Here is a 26,072-nt window from a genome sequence, read left to right on the forward strand (position 1 = left end):
CTTGCCTTAACCTTAGATGGTTGCATGTGTGATTTGATCCCAGGGCTAGCCTCTTATGGGATGCTGAAAAGGCTTTTGGTTCTATAGACTTAGATCGGCATTACTTACATTGGACCCTGAGATTCTTTAGATTCAGCCCAAAGTTCTGTAAATGAGTAGCCCTGATCTGATAGCCTTATAAGGCAGCAGTGAGAGTAAACTGGGTATTGCCAGATAAGTTTAAGCTGGGAAGAGGGAAGAGGCAGGGGTGCCCACTTTCCCCTTTCTTATGTGTATCATGCCTGGAGATCGTGGCTTGTTGCATGTGATTCAGAGCTGACATAACTTTGTTCCCGGAAGTGACAAGCAAACCAGAAAGGATTTTGATTTACACACATGATGTCTTGATTTATCTCACCAGACCAATGATGGTGATCCTGTCAATATTTCACAATTTTGAGACTTATTCTGAGTACCACATTAACTATGACAATTCCACACTTTACAATTTGTGAAACTGGAATGGAGTGGATGGTGTGCTCAGGAACCTTTGTGTCTCTCAAGGGGGTGCTTAGTACCTAGGTATCAAGGTAACAGCCAACAGGAATTGATTCCTGGAATGGAATCTTAATGAGATCCTGCAGGAGTTTAAATCAAATGTAGATAGGTGGTGTACTCTTCCCCTGAGGATTCTTCTATTCAACTTCCATTTAGAAAATAGAATGAACCATGACACCCAAACTTTACTAGAATGTATGAATGGTTGCGGCCTTCCACAATTAGTGAATACCCCCACTCACATTGCGGGCCACCCCCTAGATGGGATTTTTTTCGAATGATGATCGAATCCTGGTGGGCGTGCCCCTTCTGCTTTCGTGGTCAGATCACTTCGCAGTTCCTTTTGAATTAAGGGCCACTACTTTAGTTAGCTCTCAAAGGGCTGTTCTGAAAGTGGTTGGAAAACAAAATCTCACTCTGATTGCAAATAAAGTGGTCGGCACTGCTCTCGCTAACTTCCAGCAATCGACCTTCATAACGTTGATACGGCTGCGGGAAATCTTTCCCAAAAAATTACTGCTATGATAGACTCTCTAGTCTGTACAAAACTGTGTTATTCGGCCAGGAAAATGTCCTCCGCTCCTTGTTCTCTGATCATCTGCGAAATATGAGACAAGAGTGCAGAAGGAAGGAAAGATACTGGAGGAAGGATTTGGCTCTCTCTGGCAGGGAGTCACATAAACAATGTCTGAAGGCATATAAAGCAGCTATAACTGAGGAAAAGGAAAGATACTACTCCAAGATCACAAGGGATATCACCACTCCTAAGGAGCTCTTTAACATCTTCAACTCCCTTGCTGCACCTACAGACTCTGATAAAGTGGAGCCTTCACAGGACCTCTGAGACAGCCTATTTTCTTTCTTTTGCTCTAAGATCTCCGATATTTATGATCAGATGGCGATTCTAAATGCCAATCAGACACCTGATGCCTCCTCTTAAACTCTCCCGAACAGCTGTTTTAGTAAAATGACTTCGGCAAGTTTTTGTGCTTTTCCGATGTTATCACCCGAAACTGTAGACCTCTTGCTTGAAGGTATCAAATCCGGGTAACCTTTGTATCCCTGTCCCCTTAAAGTTGTGAAAATGGCCACGGTGGCTTTGACCCCGCATCTCACGACGGTCCTGAACTTAGCCCTATCTTCGGGCCAATATCCTCTGATCTGGAAGGCTGCGGTGGTTAGGCAGATCCTAAAAAAGCCTTTCTTAGATCCTCTTAATTTAAAAAACGTCCGTCCCATTTCCCTTCTGCCACTCCCTGCTAAAATCCTTGAATCTCATCTGAACTCACACCCGAGTGCTTACCTGAGGGACCACAAGATTCTGGACGGTTCCCAACATGAGTTCAGATGGGCTCATAGTACGGAGACCGCTCTCACCACGGTGTTGGATAATATTCGAGTTCAGGTGGATGCAGGGCACACCATTCGCCTTATCTTACTCGACCTTACTGCCGTATTCGACAAACTGTCTCCCTTGAGACTGGTAGGGCGTCTCAAGGAGATAAGGGTTGGGGCCCGGGACCTGGACCTGCTTGCTTCATTCCTTAGTCAGCGGTCTCAAACCGCTATAATGGGCAATTTTTACTGTGAGTCCTCCCCCCTTCTCTGTGGAGTGTCTCAGGGCTCCTCCTTGAGCCCCACCTTCTTTAATATCTACGTGGCCCCGCTGGCAAGGGTGGTGAAATCATTTGGGCTGGAGGTGTTGTCTTATGCGGACGACACTGAGATCATGGTCTCTATTTGACAAAAGATCAGGGACTCCGCACAAAACTTTAAAGACTGTATGACAGCTGTCTCATCATGGATGGTTCAAAACTACCTCAAATTAAATGGCGAGAAGACAGAAGTCCTGGTTTTTGGGGACAACTCTGACATCTGGTCGAGCGAGTGGTGGCCCAACTTCCTTGGGACCTGCCTCCCATGGGAAAAATCTTGGAGTGGTGGTTGAGGACTGCCTTTCCATGACTCGTCAGGTCTCTAGAACAGTAGCCACTTGTTTTGGACCTATTCGAGTCATAGGAAAAATTTCCCAGTTTTTGTCACTTGAAGATCATAAAAAGGTGGTCGTGGCCGTGATATTGGCCAGACTGGACTACTGCAATGCCCTTTATCTGGGAATTAACAAGGGTCAGCTTCGGGACCTTCAGCTGGTGCAAAATGCCGCTGCAAGGCTGGTGCAGAATCTTCCCAAGCGCCATTCGGCCTCATCTTCTCTCTGTTCTCTGCACTGGCTTCTGGTGGACCGTAGTGTCTTGTTTTAGACCCTATGCCTCACCCATAATGCATACTATGGACATGGCCCGGTGGGCATAAAGAATATCTTCCATAGGTACGCTCCTTCTAGGAACCTCAGGTCAGCTAATACAAATCTGCTTGTGGTTCCTAGATTTAAAAAGATGAGATGGGGTGGGAGAGCCTTTTCACTGGCTGCTGCCAAGGCATGGAACTCTCTTCCTGTTTCCCTCTTGGGACAACAAGTTCACTCAATCTTCCGTAAGACCCTTAAGACCGACTTGTTTCCTGCGAGACGGGTTTGAGTATAAATGCTGGTTTTGTCTGTAGACTTGTCTGTACACAGCGCCTTGATGCCCTTGGGCTTAGTTTGCGCTTAACAAATTGCCCATTCATTCATTCATTCATTAGTAGAGCATCTGTTTTCAAAATGATTACCTTGTACATATTTCTCTCTATACTACAGAATACCCCCTTTGAGGTACCAGAGGCCTACTTTGGCAGGATAAATATAATCTACAAAGGTTACTCTGGAATAAAAGTGCCCCGATGATGCCCCATCAAACTTTCTATAGGTTGACCTAACGCACTTCGCTAAATGAGGGCATACTATAGGGCTACACAACTTAAGGTCATTAATGAATGGGGATCTGCTCTACATACAGAACTGGCATCCAGGCTAGAAAGAATTTGGACAGCACCTGACACATAATACACTACATTTATCAGAGTCCTGCTCACTTCAACGAAGGCAATGTTGAAAACGTGGGCTGACACCAGTAGAACTGAAAACACCACTGTGGAAAGGGATGGCTCTTCAAAGGATACAATGGGAATATGTGGGAATATATTTTTGGGGATATGTGATTAAAGTGGGGAGGTAAAGTAATTCAAAGCACTACAGCCGGAGTATCAACTAGTGTTTACTTAAAGAAGAAAGTACATTCAATTGCTGCATGCACTTGAGTAAGAAAAATAGAGCTGGATAGATGACCCCAAGTACAGCTAGTTGGAAAACAGGCTGATGAGGGGCGAGATCACTCAGAGGCCAGTTTCTCACCTCTACCACACCACTGTATTTATGTATGTATGTATAGGATTTATAACGGGCAGGATTCACCCAGGAGGGGTATCTCCGCGCTATCATAACTGGAAAGTTAGACGAACATGTGCAGACAGAAATTAAGCTCTGAATAATGCAGTTTGCAGAAGTTTCCTGAAGCGTCGAAGATTAGAGCATTTACGCAGGTTCCAAAATTTCAAGGCCAGATGGACAACATGTTTGCTGACTTTTCTAAGCTTCTTAAACCAGGGGACCACCAACAGCCTTTTCCCTTCTGATCTAAGATGACGATTCGGACCGTAGACTTTGAATTTATCTACCAGGCAGCTGGGGCTCGTGCCATAAAGAGCTTTATGGGTGAGACTGCCGAACTTGAAATTTATTCTCTGGCGGATAGGAAGCCAGTGAAGCTGTTTCAATAATGGTCTTACCGAGGTGCGTGGAAGTTTTTAAGGGCACGGTAAGCTGCCATTATTGTTGACCCCTGATAACCTCCAAAACCTGTGGTTTAAGTGGAAAATAGAGATAGGAGTCCTAGAAGATATTGCCTAGGAGGCAGCCATGACGTACCTGAGGGATGTAGTCATCGAAGTGTGGCTGAGGTTAATACAATTAAAAATACTAAATCAAACCTTTTTTTATCAAAAGCAAATTATTTAAAATGGGGAGAGCTGCCAACCATAACTGTCTACAGTGTACCACTGAAGAGCGCACATTCATACACACAATCAGGATACCCCAGGATTAGCACATATTGGGGGACAATGATGCACGACTGGAGGCTGTTCTGGAACTCAACGTTGACATTCCTAAGATGCCTAACTGGGAATATTTGTGATCCAAAATGATTATGATATTCACAGAATACCACTGGTGTTTTGTTTGTTGGGGTTTATTGTTGTAAAGAGGCATATGGCCAAAATGTGGAGTCAGAAACGAGTCCCAACACAAAGGATGTGGCACAAAGGTATGACATTTGCATGGCGGCAGAAAACGTGGTATACAAGGATTGAAGTAGCCCCAAGAAATGGAATAGTTTCTTGGGTAAATGAAGTGTTTACCATGGACTGGATAAGGAACTCTGTGGCTCAGCTTGTGGCAATGCCTCTAGGTAGCGTCCACTGGAGGATTGGTAAAGAATGGGCTACCTTTGGGAGAGGGACATGGTTAAATTCCCCACCAAGTTGGGGGACGGGATTCAATGGGAGGGGGTGTGGAGTACTTTACCTAGGAGGTTGTTTGGGTATCTGACTGTAACATATACAATGTTGTTTGCCATTAAATCCAATAAAAATAACTTCTAAAAAAAACAAATGGTGACACTCAACAGAAATAAATGAAAGTTTGTGTGAGATTTTTAGAAGGGTGGTTCTGCACTTACAGAGGAGCAAGCACATTGAAATGACAGGGACCCGGAGACTCTCCAGGTTGTATATGCCAGAGTGACAAAGAGAATGAAGCTTAGGAGAATCCTCTAGCGAAAAACTTTATCAGGTAGTCAGTGCAGCATATCTCAGTTATCCTCGGTCTTTCCATGGTCGTTAATACTGTCTATCATGAGGCACTTACCGCCATCCTATCTTATACCCATATGATTATGTTTCCACTTTAGAAACTCAGCGAATAAATAAGCAATTCTGAAAGTGCGTATAAAAGAAAGCAGGTACCTTCTTGCCTTTATGTTGGAGGAAATAGATCATTCAATCCTGGGGTAAATGTATATTTCCAAATCAACTTGCAATTTGTATGCAGAACATGATGCTAATTCACTGCCTAACTGCATTCTGTCTTTCACTTGAAAATGTGTTCATTCATATTAATGGTAATCACAGAAGCAAACTAGTAGTCTGCACTATCAATCCTGTGCCAGCCCAACCCCTGCTGGACTGTTGTAATTCAATCCTACTTCTGAATGAAGGCAACTTGTTTCTGAAGTCTTTTTAATGTTTTCTAATGTTGGTGACCCAGAATGTAATTTACAGCTTTCTGAAAATTATGAATATCTAATCTTACTGAGGCAAAGTTCCATCTCCATGGGACTCTTCCATGGGGCTCTGCCTGTCATAACCTCGGTAAACTATGGTTTTTGTTAACAGCAGATCCAATAGATATCTCAAAGTCCAAGTAATAAGCTAGACTCTAAAAAAGAAAACTACTGTTGATGCAATATATGTACTGCTTTATCTGCATTCCATGTCGTGAATATCATGCTAACAATGTAAAGTGTGTAAATTAAAAAAAATACAAAATGGATCTGGGTGTCTTTTTCTGCATTATGATTATCCTAGTTTGATTGTGATCTTTAAAAGAAATGTAGTCACTCTCAATCAAAATCCCAGGTAATACTTATTGAAGTAGTCTTTTATTTACAGTTTATGATTTAAGATATGGCTACATAAAGTAATATGCAACCCTATTTTCTGATGTAATTCTTTTGGGTCAACCTACTGATTCATATCTTCTAGGGAATGCTATCCATTATGTGGAATCCCAATAAATGGTAACATTTCTGAAATAAATATTGAGTAAAATACTATGAGAAATGTTTGCTTAATATTCTCTTGCTTCATGGAGTTATTTAGGAATAATTTTTTAAAAAACCGCTGAGCTCTTAGCATTGGGCCAGTGCAATCAATTTAGTAAGATCACATATTGAATCAGTTATTGCTTTTTGCTGAATTATGAAAGTTATTGTTTCTTATTATTCTAGTGCTGTATCCATTGCAGAGCTGACACCTTTCCCTCTCCTGGCTCTTAGATTCCTGGCAATAAAATGACTATTGGCAACCTGGCCACTATCTTTGGGCCAAATCTTTTGCAAAGAGAGAAAGTTGCAGAGAAGGAATACAATTTACATTCTTTGGGAATTGAAGACAGTGCAGCTATCATCACAGTGATCCAACGGTTAATTGAGAACTACAGGACTCTGTTCATGGTAAGGAAATCAGTTCACAGTGAGCCTATTGTTCTGTGCCCAATCAGTGGCTGTGTTTAAGGAGGCCTGTAGTGTCTAGTAGTTTTGGTAAGTAAGGACAACTCTGATTACGCTTCTGATGGAGCCATGTTGTTAGTGAAACCTGATGAGCTCATTTTAGTCACCATCAGCTGCTCAACATACTTCACAGACCTTAATATTCTAGATAGAGGAAATGGAGTAGAACACAGCATTACACACTTTTGATTTATCCTGTTAGAGGGCCAACTGGGACAGCCCCTGCTGTTGTCCTTTACATCTATCTTGGATTTAGAAGAACTGAGTGCTTCATGAAAACTGATGGCCCTCACAAAATCCAGCATCATTCAATATGTAGTGTATGATTTTGTGCACTGCCTTTTTTAACCGTCTTCTTTCTTGACTTTTTTAATTTTTGGTATATATTTATAAGTGCATCACAGTCTGAATCTGGCAGTTTTTACCGTTAACCTAAGAGTTTTATAATGAGACTGGAAGCTTTTTCTCCATATGTTTCATACGTGCTCTGGACTATTAGACTTTCGGAGGAGGGTTACATCCTTCGTTGGCCAATGCTTAGGGTCAGATCTGTCGTTTTCTACTAAGGAGGTTATTCTTGGGCTTAAGAAGCATGATAATAAGGCTACAATGTGTTGTGTGACCATTCTATTAGCTACTGCATGCCTTTGTATTGCGGGGGGAAGGGTTAGTCCTAATCCTCCTACCTTATTAGAATTTCTCGCTCTTTTGCCAGATATTTATGAAAAAGAACGGGCATTGGCTAGAACAAGATCTATTTGTTTCGTTCAATGCAAAGATTTGAACGAATATGGAAATACTTAAGTACTAACTCGGGTATTTAGTACATACCCCTATACTTTGTTTGCATCTAAATGTATTTGTACTTCCGTTTTTGTATTGCTTCTGTTTTGCTCTGTCTGTCTCTTTAATTTGTATTTGAATTTGAATATCATGTACCATCCATCAAGAAAAGTGAAAAAAGAGCCTGGGAGCTTTTTCTATTTGCTCTAAAAATTGTATGAGCCTCCAGTGAGATTACCTCCTTAGAATCATTTTGATTCATGCAGTTGCAATTGTTCATATCTTTTTCTTATCTCTAAGTCATAAACAAAATCTGAGTTACATCGGAAAAACTATTAATGGTCTTGTGTATGAACCCAATTATTTCTGACTCATTTGTATCAGTAGTTACAGACTCTTGAGGAGCTGCTAGAACGGTCACTATGTTTGGGTTACTATATTTGCCTGCATAATTTGGTCCTCCCCTGCTGCGTAATCCCAGTGACCCTAACCATGACAGAGAGATTCTGATGAGTGTGGTCATGCTGCTTTGTTGCTTGCAACCGGCTTGGCATGGTGCACATTATGCAGCCACCTGGATCAGTGATCTCACAAGTAGCTAAATTTGAATCATAATGCATTTTTGTGTTTTCATTTGCAAACAAATCCATCAGGGTGATTCCCATTGTCTAGCAATAATATGTTTGAATACTGAATTATTACCATACCACCATGTAGAGAATGGTAATTCATATAAGAAATCATACCAAGTAACAAAACTTCACTCTACTTTTATTCAAACCAAGTCTTTACAATTCTTGGATATTGCACAACCCTATAGGGACGGATAATGTTTATCATTCTGTTTGCATGTATCATTAATTTTTAGTAGAAATATCAAATGATTACAAGAATAATCTTTTAGGCACATTATGCAACAATAAGGAATCTATATAATGTTGCTAACTTTGAGTTTTTGTTTTGGGATTGTCATACCAGTGATTCTGGTTACTAACGAACATTACTTTTATGTGCACTTCGGTGCAATGCCTTTAGTGTGACAGACATGCCTAGATATGGAGCCCCTAAATGCACTGTTACTGGAACCCAGCTACATCCTACTGAGGAGCCTCAACCAGGGCAAAACTGATCTTGGGTTGCTTGTGTTCCTGTTCAAGGAGGACCTGCCCTGGCATTTGGGCTAAACAGTTCATATTCAAGCAGTGTTAAGACTGATATCAATATGTCTAGGTCCAAATGAGGTGGCATTGCAAAATAACAATGGACTGTGGCGCAGCCCTAAGTAATTACAAATGCCTGAGGTTATTTCTAAAATTCCACCCATTGTTTTTTTTGCACATGTCTATATGTACATGAAACCGTTATTTTGCTCTCCCTATGCACATTACATTAATCAGTTTCTTTAAGCTTATGCTTGCTTCCATAAGGTCTTCTAACACATTTCTAAATCTGATTTCTCTAATGTTTGTGGGTGATTATGCTCACTAACATTTTGTACAGTTTCTTTTTCAGTCATAGCCCTCCAATAACATGTTTTAAAATAACACTATGCACATTTCCAATGTATATTTTCTGTGTTTGTGCTCTTTTGACTGTAAGTTCAAGCGTTCCACCCATCACTCTATTGCATAGGTCTATATGCATATGTTCCTGGCATTACAGCCCCAGAAACATTTATTTTTTTCTCCTTATGTACATTATGTTAGTGGGTTCCTGTGAATTAGTGCTAGGTTCTATATGGTTTTGAAACACAAGTAAAGTATATCCCATAAGCATAAGTTAATCCAGTATTAATCAATACCTGTTTTCCTTTTGAGATTTGATGTAAGTGGCACTTTACGACCCCATGTCTGTGGGATTTGAAATTATATATTAATTACATGTTTGTACTCACTATATTTTAATGAAGCAATAATATTGAAACTTGCATTATTACGTTTATTCTTACAGATGTTAGGTTTTCTTTTTAAAGGTGTTTGTTGAGGTCTTTGTTTTTCTTGTAACTTCGTGGGACATGTGCTTGATATTTGCCTGTTTAAAAACAAAATTGTTAGAATATGATTGCATTTTTTTTTTATAGTATATAGTTCTATAAGTTGTTTGAGTTTGGATTTTGAAAGATTTTGGGCCAGATGCATCAAGCGAAATGCGCTCGCAAAAGGGCCAGATTCTCAGAATATGGCCCTTTGCGAGTGCAATTTTTGCATTTGGGATGCATCATCCCAAATGCAAAAATCGCAAATAGAGAATTCGCTAAATTGCGATTGTGTGCATTTAAGGAATCTCAAATTGAGATTCCTTAAATGCAATGCATGAAAGTATCAAAAATAGCGAATTCTCTAATAGGGCACGCAAATTACCACGAAGTACAACTTCATGGTAATTTGCAAAAACTTTGAAAAATGCACTTTTGTGCATTTTTCAAAGTTTCATGTTGCGCACACACATGCCCTAAGGGCATGTGTGTGCGCAACATATGTGCACAGATCACATTCAGGGGTGTAACAGGGTGTCCTTTGGACACCCCTGCACCCTTGAACTCGTAATCTCAATTTGCGAATCGCTAATTGCGATTCGCAAATTGAGATTTTCTTCCCATTCATTCCTATGGGCCTCTAGGCCCATAGGAATTAATGGGGAGGTATTCATTAATTGCGACTCGCAATTTGCGAGTCGCAATTAAGGAATTCTAAGGAATCACTATTTTTATAGTGATTGCTTGATGCATTCCATTTTGCTATTCCTTATTAGCGATTCCTTATTTTTCGCTAATAAGGAATCGCAAAATGGATGCTTGATGCATCTGGCCCGATATTCCTATTTTCATCTTCTAAGTTTTGGCTTTGCTGTGTTATTGTTTGCTATATTTGGGAAATATAAATAAAAAACATTATATGAATTTTTAGGTTTAAATTAAAGCTTGTAAGTTTGTGTTTTCTAATTATAACTTTTTTATTTTATACTACTGATTTTTTAGAGTAGGCTTTATTTTCGTTGGAGTTGGTTTCTTTGTAGAATCTGCTAGAGTTAATGCACCCTTCTAGAAGTGTTGGTGTTCTTGCTGTAAATTAATGCACTTTTCGTGTCCTTTTTTATAGTGGTTATTTAATTAGCAAAGTATTTATATTAGTTCTAGGTTTAAACTTCAATGTTATTGGTACTTATTGGCATGTTTTCTGCTGCAAAACATACCTATTTATTTTTGCGTTACCATACAACTTATTATTCACAGGGATGAAATCAACACTTAATTTTAATAGTTGTATTTGTTTCTTTCATCTTTTTAATATATGACACGTACCATGTATGTGCGCTCAAAATAGGTATTATTTAGGCATTTCACTATGCTGTCCCTTTTAATTACTGCTTGAGTGTACGTCAAAACCTTTATGCAAATCCAGCATTTGTCTGGTCCACTTTACTAACAGGGGGAATCCTGGACAGGCTTCACTACTATAGAAATATGTCAAACCACATCAACGCAGATGCTCTCTCTCTGCTCCCCTCAGGAATTAACTCATTCTGAATCAACTACCCACCTGACTTATTAAAAAATAAAACCCAAAAATTCAAACAAAACACTCTAAGTAGTAACCCTGAAACACCGATATCTAACTCCTATTTCTGCCTCTCAAAATGAGTCATTAAAGACCAATCTGAAATGCCACACTAAACACACAGCACAATAGAGGAATGTGATTCACTCCCTCAAGGCAGTCCATACCCTATGGCCTCAAACTCATATTATCACCCTCCCCCATCACTCAAAGTGAAAGCTACCATCTTGATTTATATAAAGGGCGACATCATTAACCAAGCAACGGACAATGACCTGTAAGCATTTGACTCACATTTTAGTCACATAAAATGGCAAGGAGCCATACTCTGTATCCTATCCATTACCCTAAATCGACCAACTCCACGCTAAGAATCCCACCCAACGGCAATCCGAGCCCTGAAGCCTACACCACCCTACATTCACCCTAGTGTGACCCTTCTACAATCACCCCTGTCAGCCCAAGGAACAACTACTAAACAACAAGAAGTGGGTCAGTGCAGAAAAAGAGCAGGTGATAGAACCAAAAAAACAGACAAATCCCATAAATTTGCAAACACTCATACAAAAAGATATTGTAATGTTTCAATGCCCAACACACAATACCCATAAACTAAATCAACAACAATTTGCAATTACTCCGGGAGGACGTAGAATGGGTCAAGAAGAAAGAAACCACTCTACTACCCACCTTAGAGAAGATTTACATGCCCACCACTAAGTGAACTTAATCCCCTTCTAGCAGTAAAGCTAGCCATAACAGCAAACTCACAACTCCCTGAGATAACAAACTTCAAAGGCCTAGAAGAAAAAGCAATCGCCTCTCGGATGAAGAACTAAACACTGCTTTTATTCTGTCAGGCCGTGCATAAATCTTCCAAAGATCCATATCGTCAAGACATCCCACTTCAATAACCACAGATACAACCCTCTACAAGTCAATCACAACAACCTGATCCCGATTGCAACAAACACACTGTGCACCACAATAACTCTCAAAACAATAACTAACCTGAAATGCATGCTGTATAATTGCAAATCCTCTGCTAAGCACGCCACTGATATAGCAGTTGTGATCTTAGAGCATGATATGGACATTCTCTTCCTAACTGAAACCTGGCTCAACCCAACATCCGCTCCAGTACTAAACTTTCTCATTCTCCCATATTTTGCATTTAGGCCTTTAACCATTGAATTGATTCTACCATCAGAGATATGCAATTTGGTCTCAATACAAATACAAGTAGATAACGGCAAGAGTGGTCCACTAAGTTGGATGGTTTATTTCCAAAGTGCATTCCTGTCCACTGATGGAATGAAAATGAGCAGACGTCAGTTCTGAGTCCTGATGAGAACCTTCAATTGTAAATGATTTGAAAGGCGTTGACACATTTTCAGCCAGAAAATGCATGATATCAAGGAGTGTTGGGACCTTTGGTGGATATTATTGAATAGCAACAGAGTCAAGCCTTTGGTTCCCAATCAGCTCAGCACTGTGTGGCTGATAAGCCCATTAAGAAAGAATTCACATTGAGGTAGTAGTCGGTGATAAAGAGCATTTCCTTTTGGTTATTTGTTAGAAATGGGACTGTCTACTTGGCCAGGGTTTGTACCTTTGTCCAAGTAGGGACCCTTCCTTCTAGTCAGGATAAGGGAGTTACACTCCTAAAATAAACCCTGCTCACGGCATTGGTAGATTGGCATGAACAGTCAGGCTAATTTTAGAGGCAGTGTGTAAAGCATTTGCACATAACCAACAGTAACACAGTGTGAGCACTACAAAAGGACACCACACCAGTAAAAATATCCAATATTTTTATATACTGAAGACAAGACCAACAACGATAAAAATCCACAATACAGAACTTAAAAATCTTTTGTTATCCAAATAAACTTGAAATGAAGTTCCTTGAAGTTAATAGCTCCGTCTGGGACTATCACGGCGCCATGAACAACAAGTTCCAAATAGTTGTGCGTCACCGGATAGCTTAGGTGTCGGGAGGATGCACAAAACAGTACCTATAGAAATGCAGGACTCTGGTGACCTCTCGTTGAGCTCCAAAAGCTCAGCATCGGTTCCGGAAGTCTGTGCATTAGTTGTTGGGCCCTTGAATTCACATGCATTGCAGATCGAACTCCTTGTGGTTGAAGTCAGGAGTGCTGGCGTCGGCAGGCGTTGGGTGCTGTGGTGCGCAAGTGCAGCGGTGCTCGTCGCAGTGCTGGCATGTCACAATGCAAGCAGCGGTGTCGTCGTTGCAGAAGCACTGTTGTCAGCTGACAAACTGGAGTCGATGGCGCTGGCGTTGGTAGTCCAAGGATGTGGTGTGGGATGAGGACGGTATATCATGTAACTAACGAGCGATGACCCCAAACCACAGCGTCGGCGTCGATGACGGCATGAAGCAGCATTGTCGGTGATACCAAGGAGACGATGCGAAGCGAGGCCGGTGCGGAGTGCAGTGCCCACAGGTCATGGTGCATGCAGCGACTTGGTGGCGGCATCAGCAGGCGTCGTCATTGACACCAGGGTTGCTATGCAGCATTGCGCTGGTGCCCTCTGTGATCCCTTTAGGACACAGAGTAGGTAACTGAGTCCTAGAGGGTGTCGGGCTGCTTTTTCTTCTGTTGCAGCACAAAACACACAGTCCCCAGTGCTGTGGGCAGAAGAACTTGAAGTCTTTGATGTTCCTGAGACTTTTTGAACTGGGGGCAAGCTCTACCTGAAGCCCTGGGAGAAATTCACAAAAAAGGATTGCAGAAAGTTCAAGTGCAGTCCTTTAACCGCCCAAGACAGAACCAGCCACAGCAGGCCAACACAGCAAAGCACACAGCAAAGTGGTAGTTCTTCAGCTCTTTTTCTTTGCAGTCGTCTTGGTCCAAAAGAGATCTCAAGTTCTGGCTTCTGGGCCCCAATATTTATACTCCAAATTCCTTTGTCCTCTCAGGTAGCGAGTGTCTGTGCTAACTCCAAACTAGTTTGGTCCTCTCTGGCCCAGCTTCCCAGCAGGAGGTGGACACAGCATTGTTCCAGGCAGACAGGTGCGAGGGAAATCTCCTTACACCCCTCTTAATGCTGCCCAGGCCTTTTCAGGTGCTAGTGAAAACTCCTTCCACTACTTTTCAGCTAAGCCCTGACTCATCTACACTCTCTGGAGCCACTGCACATCCCCAGCCCCTGTCACACAGCCAGCCAGTCAATACACATCTTATTAGAGACACACTTGATGGCTAAGCAAGAACATACCTACTTTCTAAAAGTGGTATTTTCAAACACAGAATGTAAAAATCACCCTCTCTAAAAGATGCATTTTAACTCTCTGAGTTTAGGCATACTAAACTTTATTTTTATATCTGGTCCCAATGGGAAGTTATATTTATAAGATGTTATGTATTAACTCCCAATTGTTCCTATGGGACAGATAGCCTTTCCCTAGTGAAAAACAAAATGAACTGTAATTCACTACAGGAAATGTCACACACACCAGTACATGCCCTACATTTAATATACACAGCACCCTGACCACAGGGGTACCTTGGGCATACCTTAGGGGTGACTAATATGTCAGAAAATTGAAGATTAGGGCCTGGCAAGTGAGTGCACTTGCCAGGTCGACATGGCAGTTACAAACTGCATGCCGGCTCTGCAGTGGCATGACTGAGTTACCTTTTCAGGGCTACTCATGTGGGTGGCACAATTAGTGCTGCAGGCCCACTAGTAGCATTTGATTTACAGGCCCTGGACACGCACAGTGTACTGTACTAGGGACCGACTAGTAAATTCAATATGCCAATCATGGAAACACCAATCCATAGTACAAATTTTACTGACAGCATATGCACAGTTTATTTGTGTCTGTAATTAATTTTGTTATTTGTGGGGTGGATGAGATGTATTGTAATGAACAGTGATGATATGCTCATATTTTATGTTCTGTCTATTACAATGTATTATATTTAAATTATTATTTTGCTAGGATGGTTATATAAGAAAAAAAGAAGAAATACATGGTGATCACTGGTAATAGGTATAGTGATCATGAGCAAAAACAAAAGTATTTAGATTCAGAGTTGCTATTGGCAAATCAAATGTTGAGTTGACTGTTAGAAATTTGTTTTTTTCGTACCTAAACCATATAGTGCCTTCTTCCTGGCTCTAGAATACTAGTCTGGGCTGGATGACAGCTGGCTTCCTGCATTCCCTCTAGACAGGAACTCACAAAGAAAGGATTGGCTTGCCTGAGTGATCAACAGTATGCTGATGAGTCTGCCTGAACGGATGTGTTGGAGGGGTTGACACCTCTACCTGAAAGGTCTAAATCCTTTACCCACACGAAGGGATGCATACCCCTCTGTAGTGATTCTGGAGCCAGGGCACTACAAAGATCTTTCTTTGAAGTCTCCCTACTTCAAAGGCTAAAATGGGTGTAAGTACTGGACTCTGACACCCTGTACTCAGTTCACTTTTGGGACCTTAGGAGACCCTGCCAGGAAGTGAAGCTGCGTTGCAGGAGGGACTGCCACTTTGCTAACTGCTCTGTTGTGTTGGCCTGCTGCCTGCTCATTGCTGTGCTGAAGGAGGGACTGCCGCTTTGCAACTTGCCCTGCTGTGTTGGCCTGCTGCCTGCAACCTTTTGCTTGATTGTGAGTAAAACTGGATCTACTCTCTGCATCCTGTATAAAGACAACTTAAGTACCTCCAAGGGCTTGCTGGCTTGCACCCTGTTCCAGAAGGCTCAAGGCCATCAAATATTTTACTACTACAAACACCTATTGGACCTAGCTCTCCAAGAGCCCCACCCTGCTGCGATCACCCAAAGTCAGTCAGGGGTATCAAGCTAGTGTTCCTGCAGCTGTTTGCCCACTTGTTAACTGATATTGCCTTGTTTGCCTGCCTTGCCGCATCACTGCTTAACAGCCAAGTGCAGGCTACTCAGCATACATCGCAAGGGGCATCCTCACTGTGGAAATAATCAAGGGAGACTGATGTGTCTGCCCTCTTCCTCCAGCCTGCTGAGGCTACTGCAACTGCTGTTGCAACACAGCATGAGGATGACTCGGCCAGCTCGCCAAAACACTGCAGCTTGCCGAATGGAGGAGATCCCAACACATTGAGCTCCATTCACCTTTCAGCTCCCCCCGAGATAGGTACTGTGAGTATTGAGGCACCCGAGTTCTCCATAGCCGACCTGTGTACTATTGTGGGCTGCTGGATTTGCCTGAATTCCACTGGTCTTGAGGGACATGCAGTTACCCTACTATTTCCCTGACTGTGAAAGTAACATATTTGTTCTAACATGCTGAGAAAAACAATTTGCTGATCCTCAGCTTAAATCGCTGTAAATTCCCTAGTGCTAGAGTAAACCACCCACTAGAAGAATATGTGTTTTCAACACTGTTTTTGCATGCATAGCTTTGAGCAATAACTTGTGAACCATTAATTGGATGTCTATCGTTTTGGTCTTGTTTCAAAGAGTAAAAGGGATGCAATTTTTCTAAAACAGTGTAGAGTCTTTATGAGGTGTTTTCACTGTGGTACTGTGTGTGTGCACAACTAATTTACACATTGCAGCCTGACCTGACTGCTCTGTGCCAAGGTACCATAGGGTGAGCACAGGTAATGTAAACATTTAGTGTGTATTACACTTATCATGACTAGGATTGTTGTTCCTTCTTGTAGAGGGTGCATACCTCTTCCAACCAGAAACCTATTTTCTAATACTATCCCTAGTCAAGCTAGTGTCCATCCTTTGGAACACACCAACCCCACAGTCACAGCACAAAGCAAGAATACTTAACAATACTCTCCTACAGTCCCAAGAAAAAAACAGAGCCTTCTGGAATAGTGTCAGATCTCTGTCTGAGGGTGAAATCCAGAAAACCATCCAGTCCATGGAATCAACCACACATTTCAATTGCCCCATTCCCACTCACCTACTGGAAGAGATCCACCAATCTGCCACTCCCTTATGGATAAAAATTGTGAACACATGTCTCCAACAAGGATCATCCCAGAATGCTTGAATATGGGCCAATTATCTCCCTTACTAAAACAAAATAAAACTATTGGGTCCTGACTATTAAGAATTAAACAACTTTCATCAAGTATTCAGTCTGACTTTCCTGGATAAATTGATAGAAAAATACCCCCACGATCAGTTATGCAAACATATCAATAAGTTTGACCTACTAGACCAACACGAATCGGACTTCAGGCCTCAACATAATAATGAGGTCACTGTTCTAAATATCTAAGTAGATATACAAACATTTCTAGACCAAAATGAATCCTATCTACCTCTAGAATTTTCAGCGGTGTTCGACATGATCAGCCACAAATGCCTCAGAGATACTCTTGAATTCAGGATGGGACTATCAGAAGCCATCCTTAACTGGTTTTCCTCCTTTTTGCAGAACCGACAACAAGGAGTCAAAATCTGCATCACCCTGTCTGATGTAGCTGATATTGACAGGGGCGTTCCACAACGATCTACAATCTCACGATTGCTCTTCAATATATATATATAAGGAACCACTCACTGAAATCCTTAAACATCAAAACTTTGATTGCACAGTTATGCTGATGATGCGCAGCTCTCAATAAAACTTTCAGTTCAAGAGGCTATCTGAAAACTAGATGATATACAGAGGAAAAAACAGCACTGGGTCGCACTCAACCATCTGGAAAGGAATCAGATGAAAATAAATGAATTATTTTCCCCCGCCCTTTAGATCCCTCCAATTGTAACCAATATCTCTTCTACTCAACTTATTAAACTTCAACCCAACCATCTGTGAATACCTAAAACCACTAGGCATCACACTAGACTCCATTCTAAACATGAAAGCTTGCATAGAAGCTGCAACCAGAAGCACTAATCTACAACTGTACTTTCTAAGAAAACTAAAACCATTCATATAGCCGGATGACCTTAAAACGGCTGTTCAATTTCTAGTGCTCTCAAGACTGGACCATGGGATTGCAACTCTCATAGGTCTACCTACAGCCAGCCTATCCCTAAAGAAAGAGACATTAAATGCATCAGCAAGTCTTTTAACAGGCAAATGTTATTATGATCGCCTTTCCCCAGCACTCAGGACCCTCAACTGGCTCCCAGTTTAAGCTAAAATAAAAATGAAGGTTACGTGCATGACACACAAATTGCTACACAATTCTGGGCCCAAACGCATGGTGAAAAGTATCAAGCTATCAGGAGGTGAAAAGACTCTAGAAGTGCCAGATTCCTCATACTAGAACCAGACAGATTCAAATAAAGGAAACTTGAGGCCTTACTTTAGCTGGATCTGCTGCGAAAAAATGTGGAACTCCCAGCCAAGCTCAGCGAGAGCAATCGCCTCACCCTGGCTTTTCAAGAAGAAAGTTGGAGCTAGACTTCTAGGAAAAATTATGGCATGATGGATCTATTGAAACTGTCATTCATGCTTTTTTTATATTGTATCCCATAGTTTTTTAGCTAACTTTTCGAACTCTATGTACGATGTATCCAGTGGAGGCGGTTGATCTTTGAAACTGGTAGGCATAATATTTGCATTGAATTGAAGTGAGCTAGCCCAAATTCCTCTTGAAGGGCTATGTAGTATTTAAGTGTCACCATGTTGGCGTGGATCATCATCTATGTACTGTTTTATGTCAAAAATTACATAAAACATGGCAGGCAGGATATTTGCCATTGATTGCATCTATATGCCATCTGTGACCCACATGTTACGTTTTACCAGTAATATGCCAAGGTCAGAATTTTGATATGCTTGTCTGTCTCTCCATACCCCTCAAAAAATGGCAGGCCTCCCTAATGCTAGAAATTGTTGCCAGAGTGCAATAGCCAGCCTTTTTCAACGTTCTGTATCTCACATACATCCACTCATTCATTCACTTACATACATTATCAACCAGACACCTTGAAGTGACTATGACATATGCTGCTTGGAAAAAACTACATAAATAATATCATGGATGCGAAATGAAGAAGAAATGTGAAATTGAAGCACTCTTCATCATTCACATGGTTTACCTTAACGTCTGTTGTGATAATCTTTTTAAGACATACTTCTGTGCTTCTTCTTTAAAGTTAAAGCAAAAAATGCAGGACCAGTTAGGAGGCCGTTTCAAGTATTGCTTTGAATTGCTTTCCATATAGGGCCACTTGAGGTTCACATTAGGCATACTCTAGCCACATCAGTGGAACCTGGTTATTGGCATAACTATTTCCCTTTATAGTGTGATCAGCAAAATATCTTTCTTGTAGCTGCACCACATTGTGCAGACTCTATCCACATCAATGTTCGTATCCTTCTTTTTCTGCTTTACCCATCTTAAAAAGTCTTTCAGTTTTGACTCAACACCTACATTTCAGACTCTCCCCATATTCCAGTGTCTAAAACGTGTTTGGTGATCGCTCGTAACCAAGTCTGCTAAAAACATGAAATGTTTGATTCAATTAGTTGCAAGCCAACCTAGAGACACACCAGCACATAGAAAACGACCACAATATTCAGTACATACATTAATGAGCCTCTAATCTTAATGAATTTGTTGTTTTTAGTAAAACTGTACTCCTCCTGTGTATACAATAAAGTGCAGTGTGTTTGCAAAAGACTGACAATGGAAAAGAGAGGGAGGTAAAGAAGTTGGAGGCTTCGGGAGAGGCCGATAAGAGGACAGACTGAACTGTGACAGGAGATGAGACAAAGCCAGTCATCCTTTTGCGGTTCCAATTCTCTGACACAATGCTGTGAAGCACTGCAATGCTTGAAGGAGAAAATTAAAGCAAGTGGCATTCTTCTGTAAAGAGATACACCATGCACTATGCAGAGCAAAGCATGTGCATTGCATATCTGTATTCTGCATGTGACTCAACTTCGTAGAGTCATCAGAGTTCACAACTCTAATGGCGCCATGTCACATGGTTGTAGAAAGCTGGCTCTGTATATACTATACCAAAGTAGGATACAGTATGCACAGAGTCTGGTGGATCCCCAAAGGTTAGGCAGAGGTAAAAGTAGATCATTCTTACTCTCTTCATGTAAATGTTATAATAATTTGCAAGAATTATGCAGTTAAATACAGTTTGAATGCGGTTGAATGCAATTGGATTGGTTACAGGTAAGTCACTTGTTCATAAAACAATTGAAAAAACTTTTCAGTTACTATTGAGATTACTTTGTATGTTACTTTTCAGATTACTTTTTAAGTTACTTTTTCAACTTGGTGTTATATGCCTAGATATCACACTGGAATATTTCCTAGATAAAAGATAAGCCAATCAGGTTTTGGACATACGCAGCTTCTAAAGGTTTCATACATTCCAACTGGATTCACAACACTTTTCACAAGAAAGCAGTTCAAAGCAGTCCTATAGGAAAAAAAACAGGTTATCGGATTAACGGTAAGTACTTAGGTTTGGAAGTTGGTTTCCTAGGTTTAAAACAAGGGTTCCCCCAGTGTCAAGGACGTACTCTCAAACACTGTGGGCTCGGGCACGAAGATCCTCTGAAGGTGACCACTGGTTAGAGAGGTAAGTTGAGATGTCTTAAGATGCCGGGACACCATTGGTTGGGCCACCCAAGGCCATGGGGTGTCGGGCGCAGGGCTGTCTTTTGACATCAGGATTTTCTTACTGGCTCCAGTCGCGGTCGGGCAATCCTCCAGAAAGGGGCTGCAGGTGTCGTCGGGAGACTTGAAGCAGGTCCGGGATTACCAGATCCCAGGTAATGATTGCCGGGTAGACCTCCTCGTGGTGTTGGGCAACTTGAAGTCAGGCCGTGGGCATGGGGTACGGAGTTGTGCAGACTTGTGGATGTGGCTGGAGCCAGAGTCTGTTGGTGAGCAAATCCGGTGCTCACGGATGATAAAGGCTTGTTTGAGAAAGCAGGGCATGTCCTCCGGGTTCTGCGGGGCTGCTGGCAGCAGGACACACGGGAATTTTGCTAGAGATGGTTGAGGTTGGGACAGGCTGATAGAGCTGGGGCCAAGTTAATCTTCATCAGCACAACTCTTCGGTCCTTCTTCCTCTGGTTTCTTCTTGTCTGAGGAGGCAGGGTTCAGGGTTGCCCCTGAATGCTAAATTCAGGGACGTTACAGGTAGGTACAGGTCAGGACCAATCGGTCCCTTCACTGGGGTGGGTCCAACCCCTATCATGCCAGTCTCCAGTGTGAGGGGGTATAAGCCTCACCCTGGATGGCTGGGTCCCCCCATCATCAAGATGGTGGGGACTAAGTGTTGCTTCACCTTGCCTCCCCCACCTGAGGGGTGCGGTTGGCAAAGAAGGGCACACCTCTCCTCCTAACATGCTTTCCCCGCTGATTCTCCTGCCCACAGTGGGGGTCAGAACCAGTGTGGGCAGTTACTGGGAGCAGCAAATGTCTGGGGTAGCTCACAAACGTGGCAAGCCTTTGAAGCTTCCCCTTCGAGGACCCTGCCTGCCCTCAGGGAGGAGGCTTGGCACCTCTATCCAGGATGTGCTTTGCTTCAGGACCCCAAGAGCAACAGGCTCTCAACCCAGCGGTTCAGAAACATATCTGGTGGTGGCAGATGGTGAGCAGCCACTCATCCAGGAATCTAGAGTTCAGTACTTTTTCAGGAGTCATCACTAAGATGACCTTTGAGTGCATTTCTCATTAAATCCCACATGGGCATCAGTGTGGGTTTAATGTGCTGTGAAGTTTGATGCCAAACTTCCTAGTTTTCAGTAAAGCCATTATGGTGCTGCAGAGTTTGTAATGACTAACTTACATACCATATACTTTTTATGGCATTACTGCACTTTACAATGTCTAAGAATTTACTTGGACACTATAGGGGTACAGGGCTCATGAACCTGTACCCTCACCACTGGTATAGTTCACCCAGATAGAGGGGTGGCTTACCTATTCCAGGGTGTGGATTGTAGGCATGGCACACAGGGATGTGTGCCATGTCAACTCTTTACTTAGTTCTGCTCCAAAACACACAGCCTGCAATTGCAGTGTATGTGTGTTTAAAGGTACAGGGCCTTTAAGGGTGGCACAATAAGTGCAGCAGCCCTTGGAGGCCTTCCATGGTCACAGTGCCCTTGGTACCTTAGGTTCCTTTTACAAGGGGCGCACATGTGGCCAGAGAGTTGCCAATTGGGTATTCCAACAGTACAGTTTAGGGAAAGAACATAGGCCCTGGGTACCTGTTTGGCAGGAACCCAGGGGGCACTCAATCAAAGTGCATCAACATTAGGCAAAAAGTGGGGGGCAACCATGCAAAAAGAGGCACTTTCCTACAATGGTAGAATGCCACCCAGGCTTTTCTCCCTCCCACATAGGCTGGGTTCAGCACTTGGAAATTGATAGGCACCCCCGGGCAGTACTGGGCTGATACCCTAAGGGACCAGGCTGTCTTACAAATTGACACTTGGTGTATGTCATAGAGGGGTGCTACCAGACATCCCTGAAGATGGCAGGCCAGAGCTGGCTTAATCCAGTAAAGCTATCTTTGGTGGGACATGCACACTAGTGCATGTGCCTTGGAATTGGCCTGACAAAAGTGAATTCTAATTATTATTGTAATAATTATAATAGCAATTAGAAAATTAACATCTAGATCATGCCAGGAAAAATGGTGGGTGGAGCCCCGCGCCTAAGAACACAAACTACCCATGTACAGAACTGAAGTAACTGGGTTGCTTTATTGTGCAGTATCTTTCATCAACTTTCTGTTTGTCCAGTGCTCTAATAACGTGATGGTCATACTTGTTCTTTATAAAACACAATAAATAAAATACATTATGTTCATTTTGATGCTCAATCATAACTGTTCTTGATAGATAAATGTATGCCCCTAACCTTTGCTCCATTGCAAAATGGCAATTATTTTCTCATGTTCGGCCTTAGTTACACCTTCATTATCCTTCCTTACTGTTTATTTTTTCTCAAGTACATTTATGGTGGTTAGTCTGTTTTCACTTCCTTCACCTGTGATCAAGGCAAATGGACTGACCACAGCTGCATCCACTTCAGCTTCAGAAAAACCACGACCCACCGCCACCCGCAACAGGGTCCTCGCAGGAGCTGGAACAAGATCACCGCCGAGCAGCTCACCACCTCCCTCCGCCAGAACCCTCCCGCCAGCACAACGGACCCCAACGAAGCAGCCAGCAACCTCACACAGTGGCTCACCAACTGCGCAGATGACCTTGCACCACTGAAGGACCCTCCCAGCAGACCCGGCAGCAAGAAAGCCCCCTGGTTCACCGACGAACTCAAGACCTCCAAGAAGAACTGCCGCACCCTTGAGAAAGCCTGGCGCCACGACCAAACCACGGACAACATGGCTGTCCTCAAGCACGCCACCCGCAAACACCACCAGCTGATCCGCACCACCAAGAAGACAGCATTCAAAGAACGACTGGATAACAGCGCCCACAACAGCAAGGAACTCTACAGTACAGTCAAAGAGTTCTCCAACCCCAGCGCCGGAAACAACGGCATCACTCCCTCGCAAGACCTCTGCGACTCTCTCGCCTCATTCTTCCACCGCAAGATCGCCAATATACACAACAGCTTTGGCGCACCAACCACGCACCCAACCACCGAACCAACACCCCCCACCAACACCCCCTGCGCCTGGACCCCGATCAGCACCGAAGACACCACCCGCACGATGAACACCATCCACTCCGGATCACCAACTGACCCCTGCCCCCACCACGTCTTCAACAAGGCCGACTTCATCATCACACTCCAACTCCGGGACATCATCAACACCTCCTTCAACACCGCCACCTTCCCGGAGACCTGGAAGCACGCCGAGCTCAGCGCCCTCCTGAAGAAACCAACAGCGGAACCCACCGACCTCAAGAACTACCGCCCTATCTCGCTCCTCCCTTATCCTGCCAAAGTCATTGAAAAGACCGTCAACAGACAGCTTGCCGCCTTCCTCGAGTTGAACGGATCCCTCGACCCTTCGCAGTCCGGCTTCCGAGCCAACCACAGCACCGAGACTGCCCTCATCGCAGCCACTGACAACATCAGATCCCTGCTCGACAACGGTGAAACAGCGGCCCTCATCCTCCTGGACCTCTCTGCAGCGTTCAACACTGTCTAGAGGCACTGGAGTGGATCCTCTTGTTCCTCGCCGGAAGAACCCAGAGAGTCCGCCTCCCCCCGTTCAGATCCGAGGCCATCAAAGTCATCTGCGGCGTACCACAAGGGTCATCACTCAGACCAACCCTCTTCAACGTCTACATGAGCCCTCTCGCAGCCATCGCACGCAAACATCTCAACATCATCTCCTACGCCGACGACACCCAGCTGAACCTCTCCCTTACCAACGACCCCGCCACCGCCAGAACCAGCCTACACGAAGGGATAAAAGACGTCGCCGAATAGATGAAGAACAGCCGCCTGAAACTGAACTCAGACAAGACGGAAGTCCTAATCCTGGGATCATCGCCCTCCACCTGGGATGACTCCTGGTGGCCCCCTGCCCTGGGCACCACCCCCAAACCAACGGACCATGCACGCAACGTGGGCTTCATCCTGGACTCCTCCCTCTCGATGACCAGACAAGTCAACGCAGTCTCGTCATCATGCTTCAACACCCTGGGCATGCTCCGTAAGATCTTCCGATGGATCCCCACCGAAACCAGGAAGACGGTCACCCAGGCACTCGTCACCAGCCGACTGGACTATGGAAGCACCCTCCATGCCGGAACCACAGCCAAACTTCCGAAAAGACTCCAGCGCATCCAGATCCCCTCCGCATGACTCGTCCTGGACATCCCCCGACACAGCCACATCTCCGGCCATCTGAGAGACTTGCACTGGCTCCCGTCAGCAAGAGGATCACGTTCAGGCTCCTCACCCATGCACACAAGGCACTCCACGACCTGGGCCCCAAGACCTCAACAACTGCCTGACCTTCTATGCACCCACCCGCCAGCTCCGATCGACAAGCCTCGCCCTCGCCGCCGTACCGCGCATCCGCAAAGCCACCGCCTGGGGAAGATCTTTCTCCTACCTGGCAGCCAAGATATGGAACACCCTCCCGATCCACCTCAGGCTGACCCAGGGTCATCTCTCCTTCAGGAATCTCCTCAAGACCTGGCTCTTAAAGAAGTAGCAGACCCCTCCCCCCAGCGCCTTGAGACCCTTCCGGGTGAGTACCTCGCTATGCAAATGCCCATGATTGATTGATTGATTTAAATGGAGGAACATGTTGGGTGATACGTTCTGCATTCTGAATACAAGTATTGTTTGTCTGCCTTTAGAACTTTTGTTTGTGTTGGATGTACTATTAACACTCCTCACATCCTCTCCACGGTTGCACCGCCTCCAAATGGGGCTACAGTGCTACTGTTCCAAGAGACATTGCGTTGTGGATAATATAACAATATTTGAATATTGCTTGAATTGCAGGATAATATATGCAGCTCTCCTAACTATTAACATATAATGCACCCAGTGGTTACAGAGAGGTAAAACGGGGAGGGGTGTTCTCTGAAAGGGACAACAAAAGTGTAAGTAGGAGGACCTATGTGATTAAGGAACTGAATTTATGCCCTGACTGTTGCTCAGCCATCAAGGACCTAAATCTTACTCTAATATCGCCTACTTTGGCTGAAGTACAATAGAAAATGTGTATAGTCCTGTGTCTACCTTTGACCTTGCCCCTATACCTACTATGATGAACCTAGTGTCTCGTAATCTCATCCGCCACCCATCATCTTATCTGAAAGTGTACACACCAGTTGTGAGGAGGGCTTATGGTGGAGGAATAAAAAGCTGATTACACACCTTATTGGGAAGTTAAATTTTGTTTGAGAATGGAATTGCAGTCTTCAAAGTCCTAAAACTCCTTTCCCATGACAGACACGAGTCAGAGGACTCCTTGAATTAGGCATGTTAGAGGTTGCCGCTCCAT

The 26,072-nt window shown here is 43.4% G+C and overlaps 1 protein-coding gene across 1 annotated transcript in view; it reads left to right on the forward strand.

Moving 5' to 3' along the window:
* The window catches only part of LOC147722214 (rho GTPase-activating protein 6-like), a 787,911-nt gene that overhangs the window by 642,286 nt on the left and 119,553 nt on the right, over positions 1 to 26,072 (forward strand). The window contains exon 10 of the mRNA XM_086964682.1: positions 6,591 to 6,767. Within this exon, the coding sequence (XP_086820808.1) occupies positions 6,591 to 6,767 (177 nt within the window). The remainder of the gene's footprint in view (positions 1 to 6,590; positions 6,768 to 26,072) is intronic.

Source organism: Lissotriton vulgaris, chromosome 4_1 (genome assembly GCF_964263255.1).
Source record: "Lissotriton vulgaris chromosome 4_1, aLisVul1.2, whole genome shotgun sequence".
NCBI classification, from domain to species: domain Eukaryota; kingdom Metazoa; phylum Chordata; class Amphibia; order Caudata; family Salamandridae; genus Lissotriton; species Lissotriton vulgaris.